We start from the raw sequence: 24509 nt of genomic DNA, 5'->3' as shown, positions 1-24509 counted from the left end.
ACCAAAGCTGTGTGCGTATCTGCAGCCAATGTTGCAACCGCGTTAGGGTAACATTCAATTTCTGACCGCAGCTGCACTACTAGTACGAACGCGTAGGTGTTATTGTCAATTGCCATAGTAAAACGAATGGTAGCGCTACTGTCGTTGGAAATGGACTGTCACCTTTAGGTGGATACTGTTCGTGCAAGTCATTCTGGTCCTCGAATTTGGCAACCCTGAGACTGTCGCAGCCTGGCACGGAGCCAGCCGCTGCAATTAGCCTGAACTACCGCCTGCATACTCAATTGTGAAACAAATGCTCAACTTTGACACAAACCTAACCGAGCGATTCCTGTCCGTGTCTGGATAGTTTCAGCCTATTCTGTCGATTATGCCTTGATTTCAATACATATTATGTGCAAATACCAATATTTCCACCACAGTCGCTCAGAAAGGATCCCTTTGTAAAATTGCTTTTTGAACATGACAGTCAACGTGAACAAGAAATCTGTGCTTAACCCTAATAACGTAAGTACCTAATGATTGACATACCCTGTTTCATTTAAATTTTCGATATCATAGAATCAAATTGTATGATGAAACTTAAAACTAAAGCAAAGAAATAAATAGGAACTTAGTTTTTTATGCCATGACAGTCATGTGGCAAACCAGCCTCTGGCCCGCCTCATGTTAAGCAATGTAACTCTAGTATAATTACACGCGCGTTGCAGGCCACAAAGATTCATTATTGGGAGCACTAAAATAGGTAGGTACCATGTATCTAGTCTGTATCTTTAGGTATTTAAATAAAAGTAAACAAAATCTACCCTCAAATAGCTCTTATAGTCAGTTGAGGGTAGATGAAAACATTACATGATCAAATAATGTAGGTTAAAGTCGGGTCGTTTAGTGACAGATCCAGGCGGTTTTGTATTTGGTTGGTTAACCAATAAATGTTATAACTACCCACAAATGTACAAATTATTTGTTTACTTTTATTTAAATATCTACTAATAGTTGACTTATTTTCGTGTCAATAAACAGAGCATGTTTTAGACGATACTTTGCTGGAATGCAAATGAGATTGCCCGAACACAATACTTCCGGGGTAGTCTTCAAGCGGCTGCAAAGTGCAATCACAATATCTCCTCGCTTTTGCCCGCTTCCCTCCAAAACAACTGTGTGCCAGAATTTTCGGACATTTTCGGCCTTGAACATATACGCTAGTCAACAGAGATGTTACCTACCTAAAGAATAAACCTAGAGAAAGAGGTGGGTTGAACTTGCAAAGCATTCAGACATTGCGGTTTCAATTAATAGAAAATGTGTTATAAAAGATGTCCTATGCAACTTAAGATTTAAGACATAAGTACTTATATAAAATTAAAAAAAAACTGATATGGAAATATAATTATGTACATAGTCTATTTTTTTATTCGGTAGACTAAAATGACATTTCATAGTATGAACATAAAATAACATTTCATACTATGAAATGTCATTTTAGTCTACCGAATAACAAAATAGACTGATGGATGATGAGCATACCTACCCCGGATTTTTGAGTGCGGGTTTTACATTAGCCAAAAAATAGATTTAAACTTTAACAACACTATGTATAACATTTCTAAGTACATTTGGAGCTAACACAAACTTATTTCTACACCTAAGATTCCGGGGTATGAATAATTGATGATTAATCTTATTTGGAAAGTATAACTAAAGTTTCATTGACTGGCATACCAACCAAGTATTTGGGCTCTAGAGATGCAAATATCACGAAAGCGGCGCGAAATTAAACCTAACGTTTTCAGTGTTCTTAAAATCTAGTTTGTGCACATGCTCAATAACACAGGGTTTAGGAATTTAATATTGTTGTCGCGTGGTTATTGCAAAATAGAATTTTTATTTTTGGACAATATCAACAACATTGTAACGCCTGCGTTCGCCAAATACCTGGCTTGCTTTTGCGTCGTGTAATAAGATTATGGTTCAGTTTGGTTTTTTTTACCTACCTAAACGAATTACAAATAAAATGAGGCCTGAAAGCTTTCAATGACATAATCTAATCCCAAAGTAAAATAATATTCTTCTTATTTTCACAAAATTTCTTCGATATTATGGATTTTTTCATCGTATTTTATATTAGCAGCACGCTTTCCATATTTGTCAGTGAAATTACGGCCCAAAAAAATATGAATGTTATTATAGGTAAGAACCAAAATTAGGAGGACCCAAGTAACTCAATCGCTTTAAATTCATTCCTTTACTTTTAAGTCCGACTCTGTCTCGAAAATCTTATTTTTTTGTTTTGATAACACTTCTTCATACTGGAGAGTGATATTTTTCTTGAATAAATTTTATAGGGCTGCAGGAACGGTCAACATTAGTCACCTTCTGGCCACAGTGAAACTATGTCAGTGCAGTTATTAATGGTATATTTCCCGTGTCCTTTTTAGACCCCGAAGGATGACGGACAATGGGAGGCTGAGTAATTGATAGGGTCCCAATTAAATCAGCCTCTATTGTCTGTCTGTCCGTCTGTTCTTTTGCCAGCCTGCTAAATTCCCTCTATTTTCCCTGGACATACTCGTAAATATCAAGGCCTGTTATATATAACTATAAGAAATCGTTGTATCTTACTCTTCGCCATTCGTAGGGCTTCCTAGAATTCTTATGGGAAATACGCAACGACGGTTTCGCTTCACACAATATAAAATGGAACCCTTGTGTTTAAAAGTTTGATACTACCTTGTTGATATTGATAATGGGAATACGTAGGTACCCGTTACAATCCGTTAAACAAAGAGTTGATATATTTATAGCTGACTTTTCCTTACACATTCCTAACAAATAATATATGGGCATGTGAGTATGGCCACCAAAAAATTTACAATTACAGTCCGACAAATGGTAACGCACGGTAACACCCGAGAATGAAGATAACACACGTGAAAACCACACCACAGAATCAACAAACATTTTAGTCAATACAAAACAATGAAAACTTTTTATTGCACACCAAAATAGAAGTAAAAAAATACAGAAAATACAGCAACACAAGTCGAGGTCACCGACGATCTCTTCCAAACAACCTTTAACGAATCTCCAATGTTCTACATATATTACACGTCACTCGTATCACTCGTCACGTCATAACACCAAGAACAAAGTAGTTTTGTAAGTCAGAACCACGTAGAATGTAGAATAGTGTAAATTTCATCCGATAGCATGACGGACGGACGGATTTTTGTATGAGCTGTCTATATGTATTTGTTTTTGTATATTTTGAACAGCGCGCCGAGCGAGACGTTTTGGAAACTCGAAATCCCATACAAAATTACACTTAACGCAAACGCTTACGTCACTCTATCGAATGATTCTTTTGACAAGGGGTAGGTATTTTTGACGCATCGTTGGATACTTAACTTTTGATACTATCTGTACTTACAATCTACATATATTGTTGTAATAATTAAAAAACCATCCTGGTTGATTCTATCGTACCATATTATTCTATGTATCAGGAATATACAAAGTACAGTACAGAGTGGTCCCTATTCAGTTTAAAAAAACAGCAACCCTAACCATATTCAAACGATATGCAAATATTCTTTTGGTTAAAAATTATTCGTAATTACGCTTGTTGTCCACTCCGATTTTCCGTCTGTGCTTAAAACAAATATTTTATAATAATAGTTACAGCATTGGGGTCATAACATTTCGTGTTTAATGTTAAAATATGGGCTTTTACTATGTACCTAGGTATGATCAGAGACGAGTAAACGAAGGTACTGCAAATTCATAACAAAGTTTACTATTATTAGACAACAGATTTTTGGGGGTACCAACTAAAACGAGTGTCTTTCATCCCACTTTTTGAAAATACAATTTTTTCATCGCTGAAGGAAACTAAGTCTTTTTAAACTTATATTAATATCTGTTTGCTTTAATTTAAATCCCGATTTGGAAATGTTCTGCGCTTGGTCACGTTTTTTTCTCATGGAGTTTGTTTTGTTACAGTCTGGATCACGTTTGTCCAATGGCAAGGTAATTTATTCAACAAAATTGAGTTTGGTTTTGCCACGTGAGTTTATTTGAAAGGCCTAACGTTGTTTGTAAATATTATGGCTCCTCTTCACGTTGGGCCAACGCCAACGCCAACGAGGGACGCATTTATGCGTTAAAGGGAGCAAGTGATATTGCTATCTCATTCTACCGCATGGCTGCGTCCCTCGTTGGCGTTGGCGTTGGTCCAACGTGAAGAGGAGCCTTTAAGGGCGTGCTGAGCGTGAGTCAGTAGTTAGTCATATTACATTTTAGCCATAACCAAACACCAAAAGATAAAATTTGCGATGCAAGTTTTTTAAATTTTCTGTAAAAATCAAGGATACTTTTCATACGTAAAACCAGCATTAGTAATTTTTTATCTTGATTTACTTCCGGTCTGTAACGGTTTTACTTTTGAATTGACTAGCACATTATCTTTTCGCGAATTAGCGAAGTAATATTTTGGTTTTAATTAATATAGATTTCCGCAAAGTAATGCCTGAATCTATTCACTACTTTTTAATTGACCTGTATTTCATTCATGTTCCTCTAGAAGCAATATTTTTTATTTTCTGTAGCTGATATTCAAATAATTTCAACTTTATCTGACTCACAATCGAGCTAGACGTTTGGAGACCTCGAAGATCCGTCGCCTTCTTGGAAAATGTGTATCTGTTCCTTCAAAAATTCACCTTTTAATCGAAAATATTTTTTAAATATAATATGAGAAAATGAGTCGAATATATTCACATGAAGTACACTTTTTTTTTACTTCAAGTTATACGTTTTCACACATTTATGCAGAATTATTTCAAGCTGTCGCCTAAAAACTGACATCTGCTGAAACCGAAAACATTACGGACTAAAAAATAAGCAGAGATTTTTGCTGGTTTTTTAGCAGTTCATCAAAAATGCAAACCTTCATGAAAATGTATGCAGTTTGGGCATAGTACAATAAAACAGTAGAACAATGTTTATCCTTCCATTTATAGCGACCTACAAACATTTAACACATTGAGTGCGGGGAACTGGCTCGGCGGATCCTCTGTTCGTAGTCGCTTTCCTCTACAAACCAGGAAAACGCTGGGATCAGCTACGAGCGCAGCGCTACGAAATCGTTGGCAGTGAATAAGTTAAAAAAAATGAGTTGTCAGTAATTTTGTCCAAACGATCATGAATATCAATCTGCCTGCTAAAAATTTTCCGTAGTGACTTTTGCCGTCTTAAGTGGGGAAAATTTACAAAATCAAAAAGAACCGAAACATTCATTGTTTTTCAAGTATTCGATAATGTGTGGGCTTTCGAGGCCAGAAACTGGAATTTAACAATATCCTCCCTCCCTCTTGCTCCCCTTACTTGGATGGAACTTACGTTTCTCCATTGACTATGGCATCTAGTTTTGAAAATTCGTCGCATCAGCGAAAAAATCGTCCGTGCGCTTGTGATGCAGATGCGAGCGGAGCGGCGGGCTCCTAATCTCATGTTTGTTTTAGCGACAGCGCTTTTAGGTTCGAAAACCATTGGCTATTTTGACAATTTAGGGAAATGGCACGGCGAAACCGTCGCCTAGTAATTAATTTAAATTGATATTTCTTTTTATCTATTAATTGTTAAATACTCGTAATTGAATTAAATGATCAAAACCCCGATGTATGCTTATAAGACACAATATTATTATCAAGTTTGTTTTTACTTTAAGTTTTTCAAGGTAATTTTTTTCCTCCAATACCTAAGTAAATTTCATGCTCTTAAAAAATGCAGCCTATTTTTTGTTATTATTATATTATGTTATTGTTATTTCTTTCGAAAAACGTCCACAAAGTGCGAATGAAAACGAAATCATTTGACTAGAAAAATAAAGGGTTTTATTCAATTACACTCGTTCAATTAAGAAGCCCTGATTGCCTGTTGGACGCCAAAGGTGACGAAACTTAAAAAAACTTTCAAAAAGAGAGCAAAAAATCCTCCTGGACGTACTAAAAACCGACCCTACTTTTTCATGTAATCAAAAATGCAAATCTGCGAGTGAAAATTATGCTGATTTCACGTTTTTTCTGAGTTGAAAAACCTGATTTTCATTTTCAGAGCTTTGTTGGTAATTTTAGCGAGTTAAGTTGAATCCAACCCGATTACGACGGCATGCGGGATGTCAAATAAAAATATTGTACCTGGATAGTGCTTCGCCCGACAAAAATAAAAACAAAAAACTTCATTTAAAAATATAGATAATATACAAAAATATAACTACGTATATCCGTCAAAACCAAACTAAGCTGAGCCTGTGTCGGCGCGATTCGGGAAATAAATTAGAGATTCGATTGATGTGAAATAGTAAAGATATGTTACGTTCCACGGCAAAAGGTACCATCGCCCGGGCTGAATATTGGAGCGGCGGTAATAATAGCCTAAGCGCCAGCCGCCATAAGGTACCTTTTGCCGAGGAACGTCACATTTCTTATCTAGTGAATCTCTAAATCATTTCCCGAATCGCGCCGTGTAGGTATCTTGGCCATTTGAGAGTGTGGTTAACAATGTGCAATTTTAAGATATGTAGGTAGACTTATTATTGATAGTTAGGTAACTAGGTATCTAAAACAAAATGGTGCGTTTATCCCCGGTCCTCAAATAAGATTATAGCTGTTACTTTTCGAAGATATAATGTTAATTTTTTAAAGAATGACATAAAGAATATATAAATATTGGCCCGTCATCACCATATTTTTCTTATTTCGTGAAGCCAGAGAGAAAAATACTTATTAATTATGATAATTGAATAGACAGTTTCAGTTCCAAGCCGGGGATTGCAAACAATGCAAAGTACCTAGGGGTTTGAAAATGGCATGCCAAAACATAGGGATAGTATTTATTTGTTTTAGAAGGGGGCAAAATCGTTGATTCCCGAGCAGGAGCAAAATTGGACCACGAGCGTAGCGAATGGTTTGAAAAGTGAAACATTGAAGATTGCGAGGGTTTCAAGGCACGAGAAAAACAAATTTTTTCCCACCGAGTGTTGCGCAACATTTTTCACCACACCAACACAAGGAAAATACTAACTGTAACACATCAAACCAAATCAAATCCAAAGGAATATTACTAAATATTTATCATACAAAATCATCATTATTAAAGTCAATTATTATAGGTATTAGCAAATATACGAGTAAGTACCTTCGTTTTTTTAACACTAAAAAAAAAACGTTAATCTTACTAATACTAGTAGGAAAAAGCTGCCTATAAAATAACCTACTAAATGTAGAAAATAAAAATAAAGAATGTGTAAATGTGTTAAATAACTAAAAATTATATTAATCTAAAGAACAGTAATAAATAAGGTGGTGGTATTGGTGCTCGAGGCGGTCCCAGGACCCATATTCGACAAGCGACGTTTGACGTATCGTGTTGATCTCCCGTTGATGTGGGAAAAATCATAAGTTCTCGAATACGTACAATGTCAAAATTTGACATTAACAATCCACAGTTAGGGCGACAAGCAAACCAAACCGAACCACCCTTAGTTTAGAGTTGAGTTTTAGTTGTACCAAATGATATTATCCACCGTTGATGGAATCGACACTCAGTATGCAATAAAATCAACTGTTGATTTGACGTGGATGCGAAATCTGACAGTTGTACATGTCGAATTTGGCCCCAGTACATGTCATCATGAAACTTAAGTCATTGTCAATAGAGGTGACAGCAGAGTGTCATCTATTGAGCATTAGCATGTCGAGCAATAGTACACATCGGAAAATAAATCAATCACTTCCTTTTTACTTTTAAGAATACTTTCACGGTACTTACAGCATACTCCTAAGAAAGAAGTCGGTCGGTGACAAAGTTAGCATGTAAGTATTGTGCAAAACTGCACGTGTTACTCTCTAGGAGTTAGGTAAAGTTTGCTAAATGTGCGAACCATGCTGCCTACCAGTTTAGCGCCTGACTGTACTGAACGCTGGTTTAATGAAGAAACATGACTCGCAATATTTTCTCGAGCGTATTTTGTTTTGTGTCAAATGTATATTTGGTCGCTCAGCTTCGCGACTTGGTCGTGTTAACTGCTTTATTTTATGTATATTGTAAACATAAATTCGTATTTTCTCGTGTTGAGAGAGAGAGAACGCAAGTGATATAAGTTGAGAATTGACTTTCCTAAATATGTATCATATATCACGCAACACCCGTCAGTCGTTTGGAAATATATTTCCCTGCAATAAAATGCGAAAGTAGTCTGTCGATTTAATAAATTTAGATGATTTTTATCAATAATTATCGCATATATGTCTAGTGTTAGTTATTGTTGCTAAATAAATGAATAAATACAAAGAAAACAGACTACACTCAGTCTGTTTTCTAAAAGTTTTGTATGTAAAAAATGCGCTCGCTCTTTTTTTTGTAGGTCTTTATTAATATTTATCTTTTGTATAGTGGCAGCTAGATTCTTGTTACCTACTCTTAAGGCTGATTTAGACGGCGCGCGAACTCGCACGCGATTTTAGTTACATTGCGGACTGTTGGTTACGTCAAATTCAACCGACCGATCAAAACCCACAATGTAATGAAACTCGCATGCGAGTTCGCGCGCCGTCTAAATCAGCCTTTAAACTGGCCGCAAAACAGTAACCGTGACGAGACTTGGCGTAACCTTTGAACTGCAAATAGAAGTATTTGCGCTTTCAAGCCCTCATTAGTATCTAACAGGTTATCAGCGCGCCGCGCTGCTCCCGTGTTTCGCCGTATCTCACACCCAATAACAATACAGTCAGACTTTCAACTCACAGCTCACAGTGCATCTCGCGTACACATTAATAAAATATTATAGTCCGACAAGAAATTGTAGAAAATTAGTGAGGACGCCATTTTTGACGTAAAATGCTTATACATGGCAACAATTTAGTATGGATTTATTTTAGTTCCATTTTATTTAATTTCTACTGTTTTATGTCTCACATAGTATGGGACAAAAAATACCTATAGGTACCGCGCGCGCACAAATTGATGATTAAATTTAACTTGCACTACGTAGTATTATTATTTATTATGTGCAACTTTTTCCTCTGACAGGCGCAGCGCGCTGCCAGTGCGGCCTTGTGCAGGGTCGCCATGTGATGTGGGACGTTGAAATGATACTACTTGCTCGGAGTATAGATCTATATTGGATAAAATAACATGAGTAGCAGCTTAAGAGCGGTTTACACGTGTGAAGGTAAGGCATAGCACACACTACATGCCGATAGTGGGCGCCGGGCCTTAATAGGTTCGGTGTAACTGGCGGCTCAAAGCAGGACAAGCTCGGCTCGCGCCGAGATAATTTGATTACGTATGCATTAAGTGCATTTCCATTTCCCCATGGAGTGAGATATCTTTTAATTCCTACGACGTAACTCTTAATGACCTGCCGAATGTGAAATATATTGCTTAAGGAGACTTTTCTTTTGAAGTTTGAGAAAGTAGAATGGATTTGCTCAATAAAATTCCTTTTGAACCGATTTAAAAGAAGTATATAGGTTCTCATTAGATTATTATTTTTCTTTGCATGATTTGCTGATTGGAAAACACGTTTTTTATGGACGAACCCACTTCGAGATTTTTGTAATACTCTAGTCACTAGTGCTATTGGAGGTGGTCGCCCTGAAAGTATCTACTAATTTATTATTAAATGTCTGTACAGTTATTTCTGAAGGTACTATTATTTTTGTGCCGCGTGAAAAGTAAAATTGGAACAGTGTTGTATGGTCTATTTGATATTTCTAAAAGATATTTCTTATTGCCAAAGTTGATCTGCTCCCTATTTTGCAAAAGTGTCGATATTGACTAAGTGCACCCATCTTTGTACGCGCCTACGCCCGTGCATCAAACAATTCCACTAACGTTGAATATATTCTGCGCAGCCTTTATTCAACGTTACATTGATTAAAATACGATAGATTTTTTATTTCCACTTTAGTTTCATGCTCTATCCTAATGGCTTTATTAAATATCTTAAATATGTTTTACGTACGTGTACGTTTATGTACATGATTAAAATTAGGTCAGTGTCTACCCTATTATTATCCTACCCTATCTGTGTACTAAATAGGTATAGGGAAATTGTGACCTCAAAATCTGAAAGAAATTCCACTTAATTTTACCCATTCCTGGAAAGCGTCCGTCAATTTCTGTTAAACGCCAGGAGTTTTATTTATTATTAGGTCTATTTTGTTAAAAGTTTTCAGAGTGACATTCTGATGGTAACTGCAGCTGCATTAGGGCCTTCGGCGTTAATGCCGCCACTGTATTTGTGGCCTAACTACTGTTAATCGAACGAACCAAATTCGAACCGAAAATCTAAAACGACAATCGAAAGTTCGGTTTCTGCCTCTCTATCACTCTTGTCTATACGATCGATAGAGAGGCAGATAACGAAATTTCGATTTTCGCGTTTCGCGGTAGCTTTCAGTAGTTGGTGTCTAAACTCAAAATCCGCCGAGAATGCAAACGTAAACATTTTTAGCGCCTCCATTTTAATCACATCAGCAGCACTCGTGAATCAAGCTTGTGCGCTTTAGGTTAAACCGACTACCAGCAAAAACAAGCTTTAAAATTAGGTTAACAATGCTTAAACTCGTGTAAACATCACTGGAAATTCAGTTGAGCCGGTAAAAACCAAACAATAACAGTGGCTCAGATGTAATTGGCTCAAGTTAAACTAGATAACACAACGTACGTACGTTGTCTTCTTCCTCGCGTTTTCCCGGCATTCTGCCACGGCTCATGGGAGCCCGGGGTCCGCTTGAGAACTAATCCCATGATTTGACGTAGGCACTCGTTTTACGAAAGCGACTGCCATCTGACCTTCCAACCCAGAGGGTAAACTAGGCCTTATTAGGATTAGTCCGGTTTCCTCACGATGTTTTCCTTCACCGAAAAGCGACTGGTAAATATCAAATGATATTTCGTACATAAGTTCCGAAAAACTCATTGGTATGAGCCGGGGTTTGAACCCGCGACCTCCAGATTGCAAGTCGTTACGTTGTAAGATTGAAAAATGTTTATTGCATTTTTGATGTGCAGAATGCTTTGCAGACGCGTGGCACGTACCTACGTTGAAATACGTACGTACGGAAGGATCAAATAGAAGTATGGTTTCAAGATTGCTTGCTTATTCACTGGCTTTTATGATTGTTGCTATATAAATCAATATATTTAAATAATTAATATAATTAAATAATTCGGGCACTAAATCTTAAAAAATATTGTAATATCACAGAATAAACAATAGTACCACCGTACAGAAAAGAAACTTCCTACAAAACCGTTTAAGTTTCACAGCGGTTCAGGGTCGAATCATGCTGTCCCTAATATATGGCACTACACTTTTCGGCTAGTTAGGGTAACATCCAAGCCATTATCTTATCTGTGGTCGTGCACGCAATCGGACGTCAAGTTGTGTCAATCCTTATAATTGCTCGGAGCAATGTTGAGCCGAACGGAGCCGAGTTTGTACGAAGGGAGGAGTTTCGCACCCCTGGTAATGAGAGGATGTTAAATTAAGGTACAAAGTTAATTTCAAATGTTTAATGTTCACGTTCAGTACAGTCAAAGCATTTCCATGTGCCTGTTAGTCTATCATAAATTTAATATAACATTTACTATGTACATCTTATTGTATTGTGATGTTTGTTAACATAATGTTAGTGTGTGTTATGAGTTCTAATATGGCAAAATTTACAGCGTTCTTTTTCAAGTATACAGAAAAAAATACATAAATTGCTCACTCCATACATCAATTTTGGTACCAAAAAGACTAATTAATTAATACCCGATGCTAGATGTTGATTATGAAAATAATAATCTTTTTGGTACCAAAACTGATATATGGAGTGAGCACTCTTGTATATTTCTCTATGGTTCAAGAAACAAGCAGATGGAAGTCATAGAAGTTATCAGATTTTTTTATAAATTATTACACTAAAAACTAGCCATGAAAATAGGTTTAACAGAAAATTACTGGCTGACTAGGCAAGTCTGTATCTTTAGGTATTTAAAAAAGGGTAAACAAAATCTACCCTCAAATGGCTTCTAAGGACAGTTGAGAGTAGATGGAAACATTACATGATCAAATAATGTAGGTTAAAGTCAGGGCCCTATTTCACCAACGTGACAAATGTCGCATTTGTCGACATCACTGTTACTGACGTCACAGGCCTCCATAGGCTACGGTAACCGCTTACCATCAGACGGGTGGTATGGTTGTTTGCCACCAACATGTTAATAAATAAAAAAACTCCATTATATCGCCAGTAAATAAGTACTTATTTTGCGAAGCTTATGACAATGGTCACAAGAAATACGACAATTGTCATGAAATTCCGACACAGAACTCATTTGCTGTCAAGAATTACCGAAAGTTCTTTGAAATCTTGTGACAATTGTCATCATTATCATCATAAACATCACAAGAGAAATAGCTGTTTTTTGCCGATATAATAAAGTTTTTTTAAATAACACAATGATGGTGACAAACAGGAATACGGTCCGCCCGATGGTAAGCGATAACCGTAGCCCATGGATGCCTGTGACGTCAGCAACAATGAGACTTGTCGAATTTTCGCACCTGTCACGTTGGTGAAATAGGGGCGTCTTTCAGTGACAGATCCAGGTAGTTTTGTATTTAGTTGGTTAGTCAATGAATGTTATAACCACCCAAAAATGTACAAATTATTTGTTTACTTTTATTTAAGTACCTAAAAATACCGAGTATAGGTATTATCACAGTACCACGACTGCCTTAGCAGTGTCAAAATGACATATATAATTTTATAAAATACCAAACGATTTTCCAACTATTTATTTTTGTAAAAATAATGCATGCGGATTTATTTCAAATTACATTTTCTAAATGTCTACCTTCGCTGTGTACGCATTTTGCTAACCTTAACAGATGCTGTATGTACCCATAAAGAGTTAAAATTTTCCAGGTTTACAAATTATACACTGTAAAGTGTGATACTTGAAAATATGGACTAATAGTAACAATACGTTCAGACTTCAGGTATGGACTCGCACGCAAGAACACAACTCACAGATTTATACAGGGTGTGTCTAACCATGGGGCTAAATCCAAGGCTCGATTCTACTCGCTAAACTGAGCTACCTTTATGGCACCAACCCCGAAATCCCGATTTTTTTTTTACTTCTTCATACATTTTGGCTGATCAGGCGTCGACGTTTTCTATGGAAAAGCCAAAAAAATTTCCCCGATTTAAGGTTGGTCCCATAGTAAAAGTAGCTCAGTTTAGGGAGTAATATCAAGCCCCATGGTCAGACACACCATGTATATGTATGTATACATATTCAGCTCTTCCAATGCCAAAGACAGCGAAAATGTAGGTATGTATGTGTAGAAACATTAATACAATTACATCTATGTTTATTGTTACCAAAGTGCTTAGGTAACTGCTGTTGACAATTCTTAAGCAGGTACAAAAAATACATAACAAAATATTTACTATCTTTACAAAATTATGGATGTTAAAGGGTTTACGAAATGACATGTCATATACTAATAAGTATTATTCCGAACATTCTGCAGTCCTGACACATTCAAAAATATGTATACCTATGTATTAAAATCAACATATAATTAAATGCATTTTTAGATCCGACTGTGTAAAAATATGCATAACATAATTATTGTAGTGAAACAGATGTACCTACCTAAGTAGGTATACAGCGTTTGACAATATCTTTGTTCGTCAACCACATCGACCGGCCATTTTATGCAATTAATTTATATGCAAATATAATCGTAAAAAAAAATTACAAATTGTGAAAGAATAAGAAAACAATTTAATCTACTCTGTAAGCCTGATTGATAAAAAAAATGTGTGATTTTAATTAGACTTGTCCTTAAACTTGTCGCTATTAAATCTGATAACAGTGATAATTGTCACAGTCCTCTTAAAAATGATAAGTACCTAATTAAAAATCTGGCTGCTTTTGAAATGTGTAGATGGATAAGGAGATGTGAGATACCTCTGTGAAAAATATTAGAATTTGATTGCTATGTGTAAACACAGTAATGGTAACATTCCATTTCTAACCGCAGCTGCACTACCGGTACTGAACGCGTCGCTGTCATTGTCAATTTCCATAGTAAAATTGACAGTAATGTAGCTGCGGTTAGAAATGGAATGTTACCCTAACAATGAGACCTTGAACTATCTTCTTTACTTTTAAAGTTTAAACCATCATGGATACATAATGTCAAAAATGACTTGAAATATTTAATGTATGAGTGAAAATCATGCGAAAATATTAAAAACTTGTGACTAAAATATCCAAAATTAAAATGTATTGTATTTTATTGGGTTAAAATATGTGCAAATTATTAGATAGGTACTTATGTTAATTTTTCCAATGCTTCTGCTATCGGAAATAAAATTATAGAAGAAATATTTATTTTTTAGGCAAATCATATGTAATTTTGGCTGATATATTGTGTGAGTAATTGTGGTTTTACTAAAATAATAAGCTGTAGCTGTAAGTAAGTCAATATAAATATACTTCACAAAAGCCATATCTCCGTATTTATTCTGATATAAAGTTTAATTGTGCGTGATTCAGGCCAAATTTTCTTTTTATTTTCTGCCAATACCCAAAGACTCTTAAGCTAGTTTGACTCTGAATAATTATAAAAACGCCCCACCCAATTTTCACAAAAATATATTTCCCTTAATTTGCTTACTTACTATAGTTTCTAAATTAATTATTTCTCTATCTAGTGAAATTGATCAAAGGAATTTCATAATTTATTCATTGCTAACATTTTTTTATTTACATCAATCATTAGAGTTAGACATTGATGATGATGATGATCCTTCCGGCCGGTTTCGACCACGGCGAGTCGGCGACCATCTCGACTCCTAGTTAGCTCGGCGCTCGGGGTTAGTTAAACATTAATCATTTTGTAAACAAAGTACTATAATGATAATGAAATTTCTGAGATCAATTTATGACTTACCGTTAACATTTCCTTAGCCATATTGTCGTTTTACCAAATTTGGAAACACGAGTAAGTGACAGCAACTGCCAGTAACAACAATGAGAGGCTTCACATATAATGTTTACATGGTAGACAATATTGTATATACAAGTACAGGTGTAGTGCATAGTTGTATTCCTTCGTATTTTCTCGGAAACGTTCGTATTTGTTATGCTACTTCATAATACAGTAAATTTATACATTTAGCGTTTGCGTCAAATACGTTAGTTCCGATTTTTTGTAGACTTATTTATGATGTTGGTCCAATGAATAATCCAAGTTGGTGAATTTCCAAAACTGAAATTTTCGCAGGTTTTTCGATTTTTGACAAAGTTGCGTTCGGCGCTCAAGGTCACAAACTTGGATTACTAATTGGGCCAACATCATAAATAAGTCTGCAAAAAATCAGAACTACCGGATTTGACGCAGAAGAGCCACGTTACAAAATTCTACAATTTCACTGGATTATCAGTCAACCTGAGTACCAAGATTGACTGAAATAGCAAGACACGTTAACGTAACTCAAACATTGTGTTTATCGGGATAAGTTAAAGGCTTGCTACATGGTCGCCGACAAGCCCCCAGACCGCGTGGCCTTGGCCGGTCCCGGACCGTGTAGACAGTTGTTACCAACAAAATTTGACCAAAACTGAACAAGGACAGACCAAGGTCAGACGGTTAGAAGGCTTGTCGGCGACCGTGTAGCAAGCCTTTTACTAGAGTTGAACCAAGATAAGTCTGCAACGATTTTGATAGCACACGCAGTTCAAGTGTTTATTGTAACCTTCTATGACACGTATAAAATTGTACGGCGTGTGCTATCAAAATCATCGCAGACATATCTTGGTCTAACTCTATGTTGCCTGCACAGCTGATACAATTGATACATAATTAAGTTAATATTCATTTAATTTACTTCCCAATAGCACATCTATTGGGAACCACTTATCTTTATAAGACAGTCACAATTCTCTTGTTTTTCTTGCGTTTGAAAGCAATTCTTCAAACTCAATTCTACACCATTTTTATTATTACATGTTCCAGAGGTCCGTTTACGCTAGGTATCACATTAGTTTTAGTAACTTTTTCTTCTTTTCTATTATTAGAACACGTTTTAGCTTTGAGCCCTGTCTCCGATTTGTTATGGATAGTTTTTAATTGTGATGTTATTGAAATATTCTGTTTTTTGGTCCCACGCGTTTTGTAAACACACACATTATTTTTCTTATTGTCAATCTCCGTATCATTAACTACACTTTTTTGATTGGGTTGTTTGTTGTTATTATTTTTCACTAGTTCATCTTTATTTTGATTTCTATCTTCATTTGCTCGTGTACCTTCAACTGAAAGTTGCTTATGGTCGAAACATGTTGTTGATTTCTGTGAAATAAATAAAGGCACACTTTATTTTACAATGCATAATACATATAGTAGGTATGTTGGACTATTGGACAATTAAAAGATTATTTAAGCGAAAACATGTTGTAAAATAGGTATGCAAAATATTTAAGTATTTTCTTTCAAATTTACCGAGGAGTAATATTAAAGATTGATTTGATAAAGAGCATACCCTTTATAAATATATTAAAAATAAATGTTTATTAAAATACTCACAGTAGGGTTAACAGCTTCGGAATATATTTTCATTCGTGCTTGGAGCTCCATCTTTAGTCGCCAGTCTCGCAGATACATATGAGTAGTTGCTGCGTTATACCGACCACGCCGCCAGGTATGCCATCTAAAGATAAATTATATATATTTTTTTAAATTTTAAAATTAACCTTGAAATAATAAAAAGTACTGGAGGTGTATAGAGGCCAATTCTAAGTTACATTGTGACATCAAATAGATAACTAATTGATCAGTCGCGAGTGCATTTCGCTCGTACTAGTCCGTCCAATACATTTATTGGCGCGAGCGACACGCACTAGCGACTGACATCTACATATCATTTTGATAGTTTCATAACAAGATAAAGTTCAAATCGCGCTGTCAAAGATACTTAGCAAATAATGACTTAATACTACTCAATCAGATTTAAAACCAAAGTTACTTATAGACTAGTCATTCAAACGAAGCTGTTTATCTACTGTGTTCGCCTATCGTTGGTGTTCCAAAAATGACATGTACCATATTTTGCGCGAGACGTACCTTGTCAATAACTGGAGAATCCTCCACTTCTGTCCCAACGAGCGGTACGTAAGCGCTGTATGCCGCACCGATACCAGGTCACTTTTACCTGCGCGTGCGACACCGCGTTTCTTGAAGCTAAGACGCGCCGCCTCGATGAATAATTTAGAAGCCACTAAAGGAATTCCTGAAAGTGTTGTATTAATGTAGCCTTCCAAAAATACTACAACTTAAGAGAATATATGTCTTTCGCTACTAAAACATAGAATATTCACAGCCCCATAATTATCTAGTAAAAGTTGTTTAGTATGAGCTTCATAATCAATTCAATGCTCAGAGTAACGTCCAAAATAAAAATCAACTCTATACATGTAACTTATTTCTTTTCTTGTTTTTACTGGCCATCTTACAATAAATATACGTAATTGTAGGTTATTTTTGTCATTCTTATTTTTATACCAACTAAATTTTAACCAAAATAATAATCAACCCACCTTTTTTCCTTAACCATCGTCCATACATCATGTAATGCTCCCAATTCTCCGGCTCCAACTGGATGACCCGGTACATTATGGCAGGGTGCTCAGCCTCTGGCGTCACTGTCAGGAGTTCCAAATGGGCTAGGATAAAGCGAGGCTGAAGCCAGTGGCACTTCTCCAGCATTCTGATAGCCAAATCCGTGTGGCCGCTTTTCCTGTGAAATACAAAATATTTGTTATTTTTTGTTTAACCGCTAGAAGATATGCTTCTTAGGCCCACTTGCGCTATCCCACTAACCCGAGATTAAGCGGTTAAACCATTAACCCAGTGTCAAATTGTACTAGTAACCATGGTAACTCCAGTATTAGTGCAAGTGGTCCTTCGATACCGCGCCAGAAGCAAAGGTTTATCACGGCATATTATAAAGTGGTTAAAGGAGATGTATCATGAAACCTCGAGAACGTTAGCTGCATTCCGTTGGTGCCGTGATCAGGTCCATGATATGTACCCACGTATTTGTTTGTACTGTACTTACTTATATAGCTTCGCAAGGTTATAGTGTGCGTTCACATGTCGCCAATTGTGCTTGATCGCTTGAAGGAAGTGATGTTCAGCGTTGTCGACGTTACTCAAGATTGTGCCGATGTTGTTGTGAGCGCTCGCGTAGGTTGGCCAGAGCCTACAATGCAAGATGTAGAATAGTACATTTTGAAATTAAAGATTTGTATAACTAATTAAGTAATATAAATACATAGGACCGTTTAAAATCGATTGTGTTATCTAAGCAATGGGACCTTCTCATGCAATCGAACGTACACATACAATAATTATATTGATGATGATGATGATAATATAAATATGTATCTGTATAATAATTATATATCTCAAATGAATTGTGGTCTTTGCCGAAGATGTAGTGTAATTTCTAGATTAGGATGGTGATAACCGCATCACAAAGTATAAAGGGAATTTTGAGATTTTTTTAAATAATTACACATTATCATCATAATTGAGGCGGCTGGTAATATAAGAGCGAACGTTGTAGCATTGTGTAATAAAAAGTATATTTATGCAACGAAATAATATGTACGGTGTACGGGATAATTTCTAAGTGGGCCTGTAATCGATGGTCTCCTTTATTAGTTTTCCTCCGTTAAAATAATTATTTATTATTTTAGTGGTTTAAGAAGAGGACACAGAAAAATCTCGAAAGACTTACTTAAATATTTTAAAGCAATCAGTAGGTAGAAACAATTACCTTAATACAAGCTAGTTTACCTGATAGCTTCTTTGTAATGTTGGATAGCCGCGTCGTACTGCTCAGTCTCTCTGAGCACGTTGCCAAAATTGTAGTGCAGCTTGGCGTTTTGCGGCAAAGTCACCAAATCAGCCCTGAAGCAAACAAAACACATTTTGGATTTGGACTGAAGACGGCTGTGGGGGGTGGAAAACCATCCTTGAAGATTAGATTTCTCTTCTCTCTACCGTACAACTGTTTTTAAATTGTATTATTTAATGTAATAAATGTGTTAGTAAGTACTTAAAAAAAAACACATTGTACTTAGTGGATTACGCCAAACGCGCGCTTCTAAATGAGTTAATTGCTAAGAAATAATCATAACTTAATTGATTATATTGTGTTACGACGATTAAGCCATTTCTATTTAAGTTATATGCAGCACGAAAGTATGTTAGCATACTATGGAGGTAGAATTATGTGTATAAATTAAGTACAGTAAATATAATGCAATACAATTTACATGGTTAATTTTCGTAACACAATTCAGTCAACAAAATTAAGACTAATCACTGCTTCTTAACTACGCTTAATTATGCACATTTTTTTAAAAAAAATCTTAAATGCGTAACTATATGTATAGATAGATTGGATAATCAGTAAGTGTCAATAGACGCGGATGGACTACGCTTTAAAAGTATTTTATCAACGAATCTATCATGTAATAAATGTTTTAAGAGCAATTTTATACTAACTTGTACTTTAAAGTGCGACTTAAGTCGTGTTTCAGTTGCGTCTAACCGTCACATTCCTAACAAAATGTATGGGATTTGACATTGACTGTCAGTTTTGTGACGATTGATAACCGGCCGTTAATGTTAAATATATCTTTGTCATGTTATGATGAATTACAAAACTACATTTTAACTGCAAGTACAAATCTAATCCCATCTGTTTTCGACACTCATAAGGCATTAAACCTTAACTCATTAAACGTCTGTGGCCGGCTGTAATTCCCTCGTAAAATACGTGAAACGTCTTTACGAACGTGTATAGGCGGCATTAGCAATATTATTTTTATCGGCACTAAAACGTAGGTTCAACTTGGAAGCCGTAAATATGTTATGTTTTCAATTTCGTGAAATTTATATGGAATACGACAGATGGAATTATATCCAATTTTTATCATATCACTACCTAAAGTAAGGATGATTGTTTACTTCTTTTTACACGATACACGGCTCATAAATAATTCGCTATCAAATTTGTCGTGTATCTGCTATATTATTTATACTTATAAACATTGAGGAATAAAGAATTCTCTGTTATGTAGGTATGTATGTATGTGGACTATTTGGGTACCTAAATATGTATGCGTCGTGTATTCTACTTCCAGGTGACAACCAAAGTGAATTTTGGTAACAAAAAAATATGGTTGTCTGTAAAGTCGGTTTACGGACGATAATTTTGCGTGATAACATAATAAGAAAACATTACCATTACATTACGTAACGTTACCATATTTTGTCCACAACGTTACCATGGAGATCCGTCCAGAACGTGACACTTGTTCGTGGGTGCTACCGGTGTTCATCGATTTATAAGACGTTATCACGTCAAAACGATTTACACAATTATTAATAGTGGGGTTCACTATGGCTCTGAACTTGTGGTAGTATAGTTTGTCAAAGGACTCTCTCATTTCAAACATAGTCATAGAGAATTATACTATCTTTGTCTTACATTAGCACTAGCACGAAAAAGAAAAGGGTGAGTATGGTTTTTTGTTCTTATTTACTGACAAATTTGTTTAGACCAAGAGTGAGTTTTGGTTATCACCTGTACCGTACCTAATTTAAATAGAAAGAAAGATTCACAACTGAAATACCTGAAACTAGATTGAACAAGCTAATCTGATTTGACATCTGTCATTTTAAGCTACCGCCATCTGCTGATAAGTAGATAATCGGTATTAAGCTCTCTGTGCATACCTATATCCCCGGTTTGGTCAAATAATCTAATGACATTCATTTGAAAGGGTCTCATGTTGTTAGGATAGCTGACAGGTTGCCAAATGGAGTGTATATTTGAAAATGAATAATGCTTTTATTTACTGGAAAATATTGCATATACACCGTGTTTTTTTGTTTTCCGTTAATTTCAAGCGTGCATTCCTGAGCTTAAATCAAGTAACTTTCTCAAAGACACCGATATTCTAATTAACTCCATTTCGGAGATAATTTTTTTTTTCTATAGGCCTCTACAAGCGTGTACACTTGCCTTAGGGCCGGTTTACAATTACATATTGATTAGTGTTTAGAATGAGTTCATACATTTGCTACTCGGTCGATCGATGTTCGAAATGACATTGATATGTCACAGATTTCAATTGTTTGGTTGAGTTAAATGTAATGCCCGTCTTACAACAACGCTATCATACAAAATATTTTTTTGCTTTTTTTTAATTTAAGTTTAAAAAGTAATTAAATGTAGCATACTTAATTACTTTTTAAACTTAAATATAAAAGAAGCAAAAAATTTTTTTTAAAATTAACTATGCCATTTAGTTCTCTTAAACGTACTTAACGCACATACCCCGAAGTTAACGGTATTCAATAAAAACACGTTGTAGATCTCCTTATCAATAATTGAAACAGCGGAATTTTCAGCATCTCTGGTTATATGGGGCTGGTTATAAGAGTTAACTTAATGTACCATTAGCCGTTAAAGTGCACGGCGACTTTATCTATGAATTCATTCATAATTTCTCCATGCAAATTCACAGCTCACTGTACTTACCTACCTGCAACTGAACGCTTTTTAAAGAACAAATCAATGTTTTCCATCGCATTTTCTCGGAAACGTTCATAATTCTCAAGCTACTTCAGTTAACCTTCAGGACTTTTTGTACCGAGACTGGCTGAAATAGCAAGACACGTTCGTACGTTTCCGTGAAAATATGATTGAAAATAATTATGCACTACATCTGTAAGCAATGTCAATGTCTTCTTTTCAAAAATATGTTATATTTTTTGTTTTACAATGTCGCTCCTGAAATAGTATTTTTTTTAATCCATGAGATTCATTAAAATGGAGTTCATCCAACAGTATAAATCTTTACTTAAACCGTGTGGAGGCATTAAACCAACCTCAACAGCGTAGCTCGGTCCCGCCAGTCCGCGTTCCGCCTGTAAGTCTTCGCCACACTGCTGGCGGCTAGCACAGCGAAGCCCACCACGAGGAACGCCTTCGCTTGTGGTTTCGAGCACCACATGAGCTGGGCACCGTAGGCTGTTATGATCACGCTTCCGACACTGAGACAAAAAAAAGTAATTGTATTTCAATAAGCAACGCACATGCTACACCATGCATGCATGTACGCTAGAACGGTCCGGGCCCGTGCCGGGCGCCCGAAGTTTCTTTTTCTATGACCTGTCATAGAATTCATCGGTGATCACGTGATGCCCATACAAAAAAATAATCAGGAGAGCCAAATTAACATCATACTAAAATTTCGTGAGATTTAACTGAAACCACTTTTTCCCTATGTTTGCTGCGGGGTCCTTTATCGATTGTGTTGTCATAACTACTGGAAGAATTTTGTGATAAAGTACTAGGCAATAAAACCCTAATTGAATATATTAAGAACGGGTCACTCACGTATTTTAAGTCGAAAAACGCTCGACATGTTTCACTCCGTACCGAGGAGTGTCATCAGGAGCTTGCGTTTACGGTGACGGACCGGCGCAGACTGCGGGCCGCAGCTCTCCGCGCCCGATGACTCGGCGCAGGCGCCGGTGGCGGCAGGGGGACCGAGAAACTACCCTCGTTTATGGCATTATTGTCAAATGATGGGTTGCACACAACACTCACTACGTCATTCGCTAATGGTTCGTCCACACTGTCCACCGACGTAGTACCCAAAACAGTTTTCCAGCTTGTAGGCACTGACCAACCACAATCACGGTTAAAATTCGGATGACGACTAATTTCTGTGCCCAGAACACTATTTAATAGGGCCTTGAACCTCTGTGATCCGGAGTACTTGGACCATGAGCTGGGTCACGTGAGGCGGGTATTGGAATGCAATGGCTATAACTGGAGGCAGAGTTATCGAGTTGCGAACGCATCAGCGCGTCCCCGTTTAACGACAGCAGATAGATTGCCCCTATACCTACCTTACATTAAGGGCGTGACGGATAAAATCGGACACTTATTACGCCGGAGATACTGCATTAAGACGATTTTCCGTCCTCATATGAAGCTAAGACAGGTACTGCGTTCGCCAAAGGATAGGGAGCCTTTGAACAGTCCGGGCGTATATATGATTCCTTGCTCCTGTGGAAAAAACTACATAGGAGAGACGGGCCGAAACATTTCAACCAGATTATCTGAGCACATACGTAGTATGAAGAACAGGGACAGCCGGGGCTCTGCGGTGACGGAACACGTATTGGATTCGGATTCGACTCACTATATACGTTTCGATAAGGTAACCGTGCTGGCGAAAGAAAAGTTTGTGATTCAGCGAAAAGTACGGGAGGCTATCGAAATTAGTCGTCATCCGAATTTTAACCGTGATTGTGGTTGGTCAGTGCCTACAAGCTGGAAAACTGTTTTGGGTACTACGTCGGTGGACAGTGTGGACGAACCATTAGCGGACGTAGTGAGTGTTGTGTGCAACCCATCATTTGACAATAATGCCATAAACGAGGGTAGTTTCTCGGTCCCCCTGCCGCCACCGGCGCCTGCGCCGAGTCATCGGGCGCGGAGAGCTGCGGCCCGCAGTCTGCGCCGGTCCGTCACCGTAAACGCAAGCTCCTGATGACACTCCTCGGTACGGAGTGAAACATGTCGAGCGTTTTTCGACTTAAAATACGTGAGTGACCCGTTCTTAATATATTTAATATGTCTGTGTCTCACGGAAGTTTTGTTATTAAAACCCTAATTGTATCAAAATCTCGATAAAATGTGTTCTATATGAAGACATCTACAAGAAACATACCTTGGAATGTACAAAACTCGCTCAGCAATAACAAATCCGACAGTGACGAGCATGTTGCTGGCGGGCACGAAAGGTATCACCAGAACCAGCAGTCCTATCACGGCTGGTGTATGTCTCTGGACCTATGTAAAAGAAATCAAATGTGACATTCCACAAAAAAAGGTACCTTATGGCGGCCGGCGCTTACGTCGCATAGCGCCACAATAATATTGGAGCGGCGTTAATAATAGAGTAAGCGCCAACCCCCATAAGGTACCTTTACCCGTGGGAAGTCACAAATTATTCCAGGGTTATTTAAGAATAGAAATAACTACGAAACACACATGAAATAAAATGAATAATATATAAGTACTCGTAGCAATAAATATTGTATTGCCGATAGAGGCTAGCCGCTATCAAGTAAAAAGTTTACGAACAAAAAGAAACTCAGTAAATATCAACGTCATTAAAAATAAAGTTAAGGTTATAGGCACTGGTCCCACCGCGAGCTAGTAAACTATGAGCTATCGGCTATAAACACGAACAAAAGATAAGCACTCCCGTGTAAATAAAAGAGACACGGCGATATTTATAGCTCACCGCTGGGCGAGTAACTATAAATATCG

The 24509-nt window shown here is 36.7% G+C and overlaps 1 protein-coding gene across 1 annotated transcript in view; it reads right to left on the bottom strand.

Annotated features, from left to right (window-relative positions):
• Window positions 1-15930: 15930 nt before the first annotated feature.
• LOC134666751 (protein O-mannosyl-transferase TMTC1-like) overlaps window positions 15931-24509 on the bottom strand; it is a 103791-nt gene continuing 95212 nt past the window's right edge. The window contains exons 8-15 of the mRNA XM_063524021.1: window positions 23905-24026; window positions 22049-22213; window positions 18941-19054; window positions 18198-18341; window positions 17677-17876; window positions 17204-17369; window positions 16667-16790; window positions 15931-16432 (exon numbers count right to left, since the gene is read on the bottom strand). Coding sequence (XP_063380091.1) covers window positions 16067-16432; window positions 16667-16790; window positions 17204-17369; window positions 17677-17876; window positions 18198-18341; window positions 18941-19054; window positions 22049-22213; window positions 23905-24026 — 1401 coding nt within the window. The 3' untranslated portion in view covers window positions 15931-16066. The remainder of the gene's footprint in view (window positions 16433-16666; window positions 16791-17203; window positions 17370-17676; window positions 17877-18197; window positions 18342-18940; window positions 19055-22048; window positions 22214-23904; window positions 24027-24509) is intronic.

Source organism: Cydia fagiglandana, chromosome 8, assembly GCF_963556715.1.
Source record: "Cydia fagiglandana chromosome 8, ilCydFagi1.1, whole genome shotgun sequence".
NCBI lineage: Eukaryota > Metazoa > Arthropoda > Insecta > Lepidoptera > Tortricidae > Cydia > Cydia fagiglandana.
This window is presented reverse-complemented; position numbering and strand designations above follow the sequence as displayed.